Source organism: Sylvia atricapilla, chromosome Z (assembly GCF_009819655.1).
Source record: "Sylvia atricapilla isolate bSylAtr1 chromosome Z, bSylAtr1.pri, whole genome shotgun sequence".
NCBI lineage: Eukaryota > Metazoa > Chordata > Aves > Passeriformes > Sylviidae > Sylvia > Sylvia atricapilla.
Genome location: NC_089174.1, coordinates 49,648,550 through 49,658,581, shown reverse-complemented (window position 1 = coordinate 49,658,581; position 10,032 = coordinate 49,648,550). Strand labels below are relative to the sequence as shown.

At 48.9% G+C, this 10,032-nt stretch overlaps 1 protein-coding gene across 1 annotated transcript; it reads left to right on the top strand.

Annotated features, from left to right (window-relative positions):
• The first annotated feature begins 3,803 nt into the window (after window positions 1-3,803).
• Window positions 3,804-9,079, top strand: TOPORS (TOP1 binding arginine/serine rich protein, E3 ubiquitin ligase). The gene is made up of 2 exons (XM_066339673.1): window positions 3,804-4,033; window positions 5,571-9,079. Exons 1-2 carry the CDS (start codon window positions 3,875-3,877, stop codon window positions 8,550-8,552), a joined length of 3,141 nt encoding a protein of 1,046 aa, XP_066195770.1. The 5' UTR covers window positions 3,804-3,874; the 3' UTR covers window positions 8,553-9,079.
• The last annotated feature ends 953 nt before the right edge of the window (window positions 9,080-10,032 follow it).

Genomic DNA, 10,032 nt, shown 5'->3' with positions numbered 1-10,032 from the left:
AGCACTGGAGCCTGCTGATTAATAATTAAACAGCCATAACAGCTGAAAGTTTCATCTAGCACATTCCAACCTAGACTGTCATAATCTGAGTTTTTTGAGCTCCACGTTGGGTCCAAAGAAGGACTATTGTAGTTTAACCCCAGCTGGCAACTAAGCACCCCATAACTACTTGCTTACTTCTCCATGGTGGGATGGGGAAGAGAATTGGAAGGGTAAAAGGGAAAAAACTCAGGAGTTGAGACAAAGACAGTTTCATAGGGAAAGCAAAAGTCACACACAGAAGCAAAGGAAATCAAGGAATTAATTCATTGCTTCCCATACGCAGGCAGGTGTTCACCCAGGACAGCAGCACGCCATCATCTGTAAGGATGGCTTGGGGAGATGAATGCCATGACCGAACTTCCTCCCCTTCCTTCTTCTTCCTCCAGATTTATATGCTAAGCATGGCACCCTATGGTATGGGATATCCCATAGGTTATTTGGGGTAAGCTGTCTCAGCTGTGTCCCCTCACAATTCCTTGTACATCCTCATGGTCTTCAGTGGTGGCATGGATGAGGAGCAGCAAAGGCCTTCAGAAAAAATGAAAAAAAAAAAATTTCAGCAGAAAAAATGTTATCAGGCCTGCTTTCAGCACAAATTCAAATCACAGCCCAATGACGTGAAGAAAATTAGCTCTACCCCATCGAAAACCAGAACCTTTCCACTGGGTTAGAAGGAGGTATTTTCTAAATCGCTATGGGGCCTTTAATCCCACTTCAGAGTTACAGGGGAGGTAAAAGTGGCTTCTTACTTCTGCCATCATGCTGACATGACTTCAGGTCAGCATCAGGATGTGAAAGTGAAGATGTTTCTAGGACCCTTGACAATTACTCTAGCATTGAGCTGTGACTAGCTCAGTACCAGAGAGAGGATAAAGAAAATTGTCAAGACAGGCTAGAGAAGTAAAAGCTCTTGAGCGAGGCTCTTTTGAGTTCTTTTAATATACACAGAAACATCACACAGGTTTCTCAGTTAGCTAAGGGCGATGTCACAAAAAGAGGAAGTCTCTCCTTCTGCCTTGTTATTGTCACTGTGTAAGGTCCTCATCATCAGCAGGGACATTATCGAGTGTTTCACCTCTTTTGTGAGCCGTCTCTGCCTTTCACTTCAGGGACAAGAGAAAACGGACAGGTCTTGGTGCTCCGGAGATTTTTGCAGAAGCATCCTCGAACACATACACCGAGCAGCAGCTAAGTGGAAGGGAAAGAAATTCAGCTGCTGTTCCTGCTGCAGCTTCCCCGTAGTCCTGCACGGCTCCAGCCTGGGGTGCAGGCAAGCCAGCTTGGAGGGGATGCCGAGGAGTACTTTGCCATCTCGTGGCAGCTCGGAAGTAAAGCATCTCTATGTGCTTACAAGCACTCACCGCTCGGAAGGAACAAAGCCAAAAAAGAGAGATTTCTACTGAACTGGCTGTAAAGTTACACTTGGAAGGTTTGCAGTAGAACACAACCCGGACCGGAACTGACCGGTACCTGTCCATTGCACCCCCAGATGCATGCCAGTGGTGGAACCTAGAACAAAGGTTGAGAAGATAACACTAAAGAGGACCCAATGTGGGTAAGGGTGGTGGTCAGAGACTATTTCTAACTCCTGCTCTTGGTGTCATGCTGCTGTAGACTCCCAGCGAGCCAGGGAAAGGAATGGATAACTACAGGCTGGTGAAGGCTTCAATACCACGGTGAGGACAAGAGCGGACTGAAGCTGAGCTCTTATGGTGTGGACAGTGAAGAAGGATCCAGCCAATCAGCTTTGGCTCAGAGAAAGTCAGTGGAGAGGCAGAGAGCCTGTCAGCATAGAAACGTTTGGAGAAGCAGTGCTACAGGTCTATGACAATTTTCATGTATTTGCAGGGTGATGTAGCTAAGATGGGAGATGCTGAACAAACTCAGGAATTGAACAATCTGAATCTTCCACTGACCTCCTTTCCCATAGGAGCTGTTGCTGCTGTGCCTGAGGCAGGATTGTCCATGGTGACAGGCACACCAGGAGGGGTGGGGGTTGTCCCTGGTCAGGGACTGCAGATACCACTCTCAACAGCATGGGCACTGCCAGTGCTGTGGCTGCTGCTCAGGGAGATGAGATCTCTCCACACTCTTATTCCCACAAAGCTGCTGGCAGGGAAGATTCCTGCTGCTGACCAAGGGACTCCAGAGGACCTGATGGCAGAGGAAGGAGGACCAGGCTCCCCAAGAAAAGGTTGTTCCCAACTTCAAGAGGTATGTGGGATGAAGTATGTGCCAATCTGTGTGGGCAGTGGCAGAGGAGTCACATGAGTTCTGCTCTTCATAGTTGTGTAGAAAATCAGCACCTCAAACCAGATCCATTTTACTTCAAGAACTGCTTTTTTCAGCTTAGAAATTATAAACTCCTCAAGAGCCTGGAATGCCTTTCAATCCATGACCCAGAGATGAACCGTCCAAGTGGGTCCCACCTTGCCTAAAAGCTGACACATGCACACAGAATTTAGCAAGAGTACAACTACTTGGGATACAAATCCCTCCTATTATGCCAGCAATGGGAGTAGGTAAGGGTAAGGGCCCTGATGCCAGCAAAGGGTGCAGGTGACAGCGAGGCTCCAGCACTTAGGGCAGGATGGGGGATATGTGTGCCCCAGGTGCATCTGCTGGGGAACTGAGGCATGTAAAACGAATCAGTCTTGGCACTCACACACAAAGCAGGACTGCAGGTCACAGCCCAAATGCCTGGTGCTGCCTGCTATGGACACAAGAGAGGTTGCATCTGCTCTGAACAGCAGGGAGAATTGTTGGGGGCAGGGATGTAACTCCTGAGCAAACTTCAAGTTGGGCTACCTGGTGAGAAGTAGGCCCTGGGTCCAGGCATGAAGGATTGGCGTGTGCTGCTACCGGGGGAGATCTGCAGGAATGGAGTGCCTGTTGGGAAGTGCCAAAGAACGTTTGCTCTTGAGCAGGACGCAGGACCAGCTGGTGCGTGGGAATGAGTAAAATGGCTCAGGATATGGGACAGGCTTATCACATGAACAGAAGGGCTGTGCTGGTACTCTGGGGATCTGTGAATTCACGTGTGCTTTTGTAAAATTTAGTCCATATTGACTGTGGATAAGAAAAGGGACAGGGCTGGCCGCGCTCATGTTTTACACAAGTCCTGGTAGTAATATATGCAGGTATTGTGACAGGCTGCGCCCCACCTGCGGCAGCCTGCACAGCTGGCCTTGTCCGTGTCCTTTGCACACCTGTCTCCTGCAGGTGTGCGATAGTAAAAACCAGTAAGGAGAGTTATTTTTCTCTTTTCTAATAACGCTTAGGCTTTATCTATCTCTTTTCTCCGTGCTATTTATCTGCCCAACCACCCACACGGCTTCTCCAGCCTTCGATGGATTCCTCTGCGCCCTGGGAGACAACGCCAAGCTCCCGCTGGCCCTGGGCTCTGCCACTGCCTAGGGTAGCCCCTGGGTCAGGAAGCGGCTCTCCAGCTGCCGCAGGGCGGCCATCCGCGCCCCTGGAGAACGAAACCCCAGCTGCGCACCACCACGGCACCCACCACCTGCGGAACAAAGCGCGTTCCGCGCAGGCGGCGGCACGGCCGCGCCTCCCGTCGCTTTTTTTTCCCCAGGGACCGCCGCCCGCGAGCTGCTGGCCGCACCCCGGGCAGTGACGCCACTGCTGCCGCTTCCAGGCACGCACCCGGCGGGACCCCGCCGCCACCGCGATCGGCCCCTCCCCGGCCCCCGCCCCCCGGAACACGGTCACTGCGCCGGGCGCGGATGTGACGCCGACGGTCCCGGCCTCGCTCCCGGCAGGGCCCGGCTCAGATCCGCGCCCGCGGGGAGCCGTTCCCGTGGCAACGCCGGTGCCGATGGCGGACCCGGCTCGGCGCCTGGCGGAGGGCGCCCGCCGCCGCCGCCCGCCTGGGGATGAGCGGCGGGAGCCTCCCGGCACCGGGCGCTGCCGGACGCGCCACAGGCTGAAGGCGGCCGCGGCCCTGGCCCGCACGGGAAGCGAAGGCCCGGCGGCGGTGAGTGCGGGCCTGGGGGCGGGAGGAGCGCCGGGCGCCAGCGGGGCGCGGGCTGGCGGCTCCCCAGGCGGGGGCGGCAGGGGGCGCGCAGGGCGGCGGCGCGGGGCCGGGGCCGGCTCAGCCCCGCGGGGGCGCGGACGCTTCGAGCGCTGGTGCTGCCCAACCGCCGCATGGTCCTGCCGTCGGGAAAGGCCTGCTGCCAGACCGGCTGCAAAACGTGGGCAGATGGCTTTTGAAACAGTGTGGTAACGTATTTCCCTTGGATTGTAATGTCTTAAGGTAATGCCAAAACCCAAAATAACTTTTCAATAGATGGATTTTTTTTTTGTTGAACAAGTTTGACATCTCTCGTGACTTCACCCCAGCCAGCTGCCAAGCACCAGGCAGCCGCTTGCACACTTCTCAACCTGCCAGATCAGGGAGAAAAACTCATCAGTTGAGATAAAGACAGTTAAATAAGGACATCAAATGCCACACACCCAACCAAAGCAAAACAAGGAATTCCCTGCCTCCAACAGGCACACAGGTTTTCAGCCATCTCCAGGAGGGCAGGGCCCCATCATGTGTGACAGTGATTTAAGCAGACAAGCATCATCACTCCAAATGTCCAACCTTTCATTATATATTGAGGGTGATGTCACATGATCTGGAAATCCCTTTGGTCAGTTGGGTCACCTGTCCCAGCTGTGTCTCCTCCCAGCCTCTCATGTACCCTCATGCACCCCCAGCTTCCTCACCAGTGTGGAAGAACGAAAAGCAGAGATGACCTTGGCTCTGTGTAAGCCCTGCTCAGCAATAATTAAAACACCTCAGTATTATCAACCCTGTGTTCAACACAAATTCAAAACTCAGCCCCAGACCAGTCACCGTAAAGAAAATTTACTGCCTTAGGCAAAACGGCACAACAGCCTGACTAGATAAAGGGCAGTGTGTGCTTGGGGATGACATCTGGTTGTTTCTGCTTCAGTCTTGAAAAAAAAAACAAACTTATTTTGGCAGGAACACATCCCTGGAGGTTGTCTAATCCAACATGCCTGTGGTCCAGCATGAATGCCCAAGAAAGAGGGGCAGAGTGTGCAGGAACAGAACAGGTCCACCAGAACTTGGAACATAGTTCAAGTGCAATTACTTCTTTTGGCTGGTTTGTTTTAAATTCAGTTCCGAACCAACTGTTCTCATGCTCTTTATGTATAAATGCTCATAAAACGTTTTGGAGGATAACATGTAAATCAAAAAAATTTACTGACCACACCAAATGAGTTGTTTTAGAGTGAGGAAGAGGACAGACCTGCCTTTTACCTTCATCTATGTCAGCATGATTTGAGTGCTGTGTAGAACTTGCAGCTCTGAAGAGCTAGATATCACTGTGAAGAGAAGCCAAAGTAATGAGGTAATGCTGCCTCTTTCTTCAGTATTCTCTCAGAGCCGCTACTGGGTTTTGCAACCTTAAAAGCAATTGTTATGGGTTTCTGCATCTAGAGTGTAAGCTTTTTGTGTCTCTGTGGTAGCAGTCATCTTCTGTCTCTGTCTTTTCTAGACCATGACTTCAGATAAGGAGTTTGCAGAAGACAGCAATTTTTCGCCAAAAGCCAGCACCAGTAAGCTGCCAACAGATGCGTCTCCTGACTCCAAATGCCCCATCTGCCTGGACAGATTTGACAATGTTGCGTATCTGGATCGCTGCTTGCATAGGTTCTGCTTCCGCTGTGTCCAGGAGTGGTCAAAAAACAAAGCAGAATGCCCGCTCTGCAAGCAACCCTTTTTCTCCATTTTCCATACGATTCGTGCTGAAGATGACTTTAAGGAGTACATACTCAGCCCTTTAGAAACCAGCTCTTTTGCCAGCCCCGATGGCCGGAGGTTTCGTTACCGCACTACCTTAACGAGGGAACGCCGCATGCGCAGTTCCCCTTCCCGAAGGATGCTGTCCCCTCCAGATAACGGGATGTTGTTTGAAGGGTTGTCAAGCGAGCCGAGGCGACCCAGACACAGAGAGATCCAGCAGATGATCAGGAGGCTGGCCTCGAGGAGGAAGGCTAGCGCAGAGGGCAGATCTTTGCGGCAGATCCAGGAGGAGGACATGATCAGCTTCCGCAGGGCTCTGTACCGCACCGGCGTGCGTATCCGCAGCATTCAGGACGGCGGCCGATACCGGGAGATTTCGGCAGAGTTCTTCCGCCGCAACCCCGCCTGCCTTCACCGGTTGGTTCCTTGGCTGAAGCGAGAACTTACAGTTCTGTTTGGTGCCCACGGATCTTTGATCAATATTGTGCAGCACATAATCATGAGTAACGTAACTAGGTACGATCTGGAAAGTCAGGCCTTTGCTGATGATTTAAAGCCCTTTCTGCTGAATCGCACAGAGCACTTCCTGCATGAATTCATCAGTTTTGCTCGTTGTCCTTTTAACCTGGAAGCATATGATCAACATGCCAATTATGACTGTCCTACGCCGTCATACGAGGAAGGAAGCCACTCGGACTCATCCATTATTACCATATCTCCAGATGGGGCGTACCCACAAGGGCCAGATAATAGTTTGTCTGTACCTGGTCTTGGTCAGGCCCCCTGGGATGATGAAACTCCAGGGCCTTCCTATTCCATTTCAGAAGAGGTTCGTGCAACCATAGCTTCTCCTCTGGAGTCATCCGAAAGTTCTGATGAGGACTCTGCTTCAGGGAGTCGAAGAGCTAAACTGCAAACTGAGTTACAGGCTAATGCTGACTCAAATGACAGTGGCTCTTCCTCAGACAATTGTGTCATTGTTGGGTATGTTAAGCCGTTAGCTGAGAGGACACCAGAGGTGGTTGAGCTGTCCTCTGACTCTGAGGAGTCCATCAAGGAAGAGAAAAAGGAAGATGTCAAGAAACAGCGACCAGTCCAGTGTCACAGCTGGAGTGACAGTGAACCGAGCAGGAGCTTCTCACCCCATTCTCCAACATACGGGGAGGATGTAGGAAGTTGTAGAAGTTGTTTATCTCCTGCAATCGAGAAGATGGAATCAAAAGAAGATGAGAAGAACAAATGTAAAAGAAAAGATCTGCCTCCACAGGACTTGAGTTGGAGCCCCTCTCCAGGGAGTGACACAGTATGCTCCCCATGGAATCACAGATTGTCTAAAAAGGGAAAGTCCAGAAGCCCACAGTCCTCTTCACGGGACAGTCGAGGAAGTCACAGCCGTCGGTCTAGAAGGGAGCACTGTAGCAAAAGCCAACCTAAAAGAAGACGATCAAGAAGCAGAGATAGTAGCAAACACAGGAGTAAAAGAAGCAGCAGAAGGTCAAGGGCTCATGACACCAGAGCCTCTCTGAAAAGCCATAGGGGCTCTCTAAGTGGTGAGAGCACTCCATCCAGAGAAGTGAGCAGATCACGTTCTCGTAGCAAAGGTCACAGTAAAAGGAGATCAAGAAGTAGAGACAGTGATCGCTATTATGTAAGAGACAGTTATCAAAGTAGACATCAATGGGGTTCTGCTTTCTGTAGTCGAAAGGTGTTTGGAGACAGCTATGAGTCCTCCAGCAGAAGGAGGACCCGGTCTAACACTCTTTACTCAAGGCAATCTGCTAGTCCAGAATACAGGATACGATCATTTATTGAGAGGACAGATCTGCATAGTCAGAGGGGACTCCATGAGAGACATTATTACTGTTATGAAAGGTGCAGGTCCAGGAGTAGGTCAAGCAACAGATCAAGGACTCCTTCTGGAGGAACTAACAGAATGAAAAGTGAAAAGCCTGGTGGGAAAAGGAAGTACAAAACTCGCCATCTGGAGAATCCATTCATGGAGAGCACAAGTCTAGAAAGAGAAAATGACTCCAAGAAAACTTCCTCAAAATTTGGTGACTGCCGCAAAAATGAAGATAGCCTGCCAGACAATCGTGCAAGCAGCGAGACAAAGCATAAGAAAAGGAAGAAGAAGATGAGGAGTCCAAGTGTTGAGATAGTCTACGAAGGAAAAGCAACAGACACAACAAGGCATCTTAAAAAGAAAAAGAAAAAGCATAAGAAGAAACACCGGAAGCATCACACAAGTAACTCAGTACATTCTTCTCCGGTGGTGATTACGATTGATAGTGATAGTAGCAAGGAGCCAGAAACTACCGAATGGGACAGCAGTATTACATGGACAGGCACAGCTCAGATAAATGAGAGGGAAAATGAGTCTCCATCTTCTTTTCTGAGGAGGACAAGATGTGAGGAAACTGTAGAAGTAGACAAAAAGTATGGTATCCCTGCCACAAGGGAAAACTTAGATGGTGGCATTAGGAATGCTGATGTTGAACTTCAAGAAACAGCAGCTGATCAGAGTGTTACCATAGTGAATACCAGCAGTGACACCTCTCACACAGAAACTGTAACAAGTTATGTTCAGGAAGCACCAGCAGCGCCTTCCAGGCAACTGCCTTCCCCCAGGACTTCCTTCCTAGAGTGTCCAGAGAGAGAGCCGTTGATACTAAGACTGCCAAAGAGACTTGTCAACAGATCGTCGTGGTTTGACTTCCCAGAAGAAAAAATGTAGTAGACTTCCCTTGGAACACTTGTTAAAACTGTGAATTTAACTACGTTTTTTTTTTTCCCTTGAGAACTAAAATGTCTGATAGAGTTCCTTTCTGTTAAAAAGATGTCTAGGAAGTGTATAAAATTTTTGAATGTGTATGCACTTTTAAGTCAAAGAAGATAGAATATTGCTAGTATGTAATTCTTAAAGTTTGTTAGAGGACTGTTTGGAAGTTGTAATTTCATAAAGCCATCCACAGAGTATTTCAAAGTTTTGTGTAAACGAAACGACAGAAAAGGAGTCTAAAACAAGAGCCAAGAAATTAATTTTATGGGGATTGCTCTTTTTAGACAAGAGAAACATTGTTTAGTTCACAAAAATTCAGTCTGAGTTCCAAAATAATTTTAATCTCTTTGGTTTAAGCTGATCTCTGCTGAAAAGTAGTTAGTGATTTCTACAGAAATTCTCAAAGACTTAGAGTAATTTTAAGGTAAGCTGTGTCAAAATCTGAATAAAGCAATAAGATTTTGCTTGTTTGTTTAAATATATTTACATATGTACTGTGTGTTTTGCAAATGGAGTTTTTTCTTTTGGTTTTGAGCATCTCATGTATCCAGACCATTGGATATTTGTGCAGTCAGGAGTACGCCAGGTTAGAATGGTTGTCTGGATATGAGCTGGTACAAGCCTTCATGAAAACAGGAATGGTGATCAGATTGCATGGGATTGGTTCAGTTTTGAGTTGTCCCAAAAGCTGGGTGGCTGCTCTGTCCTTCCCTTTCTAACAAAGGAGTATTCCCTTGGGAAACATTTTTTTTCCCCCCAGATTTCTTCTTTTTATTTCTCTTATTGGAGCCTATGTTTTCTGCCTTGCGTCCTACAGCTGTGCACCCTTCAAGGAGTCTTTTCCTCTTCTTTATACCCTATGGCTGCATACCTGAAAGACATCTGTCTTGTCTAACCTTGGCAATAAAATATTTTCTCCTGACCCCCTTAAAATAACCAGCATTCGCCCAGCTCAACACATCTTAGATGTCCTGCTGCACATATGTGCAATGCACAGGGTTCTTGGCAGGGTTTTGTTTTCCAGGTTTGTCCCTTCTCTGTATGCACAGCAGTAACTTTGAGGGCTGAACGAGGAGGTTACCTTCTCTTGTCTCTCCTCCAGTACCTCCATGGATTTGACCTTGGCTGGTTGCTTGCCAGATACTCACCAAGCTGCTCTGTCATTTCCCTTTCTCCACAGGATGGGGGAAAAAATAAGATGGGAAATAAGAGATAAGGTAAAGGGAGAGTACTGTCACTAGCCAGATAGAATCAGGCGCAATTAATATCTTCTGTTGACAATGAGAAATTCAGTAAGAGGATAAGAAGCAAAAGCAAAACTAAATGAATTTCCCCTCCCTTCTCAACTTCACTCTTTCATTACAGGCTCTTCTACCTCCTCCTCCTCAGCTATGCAGAAGGATGGGGAATTGGGTATTGTGGTCAGTCCGTAACA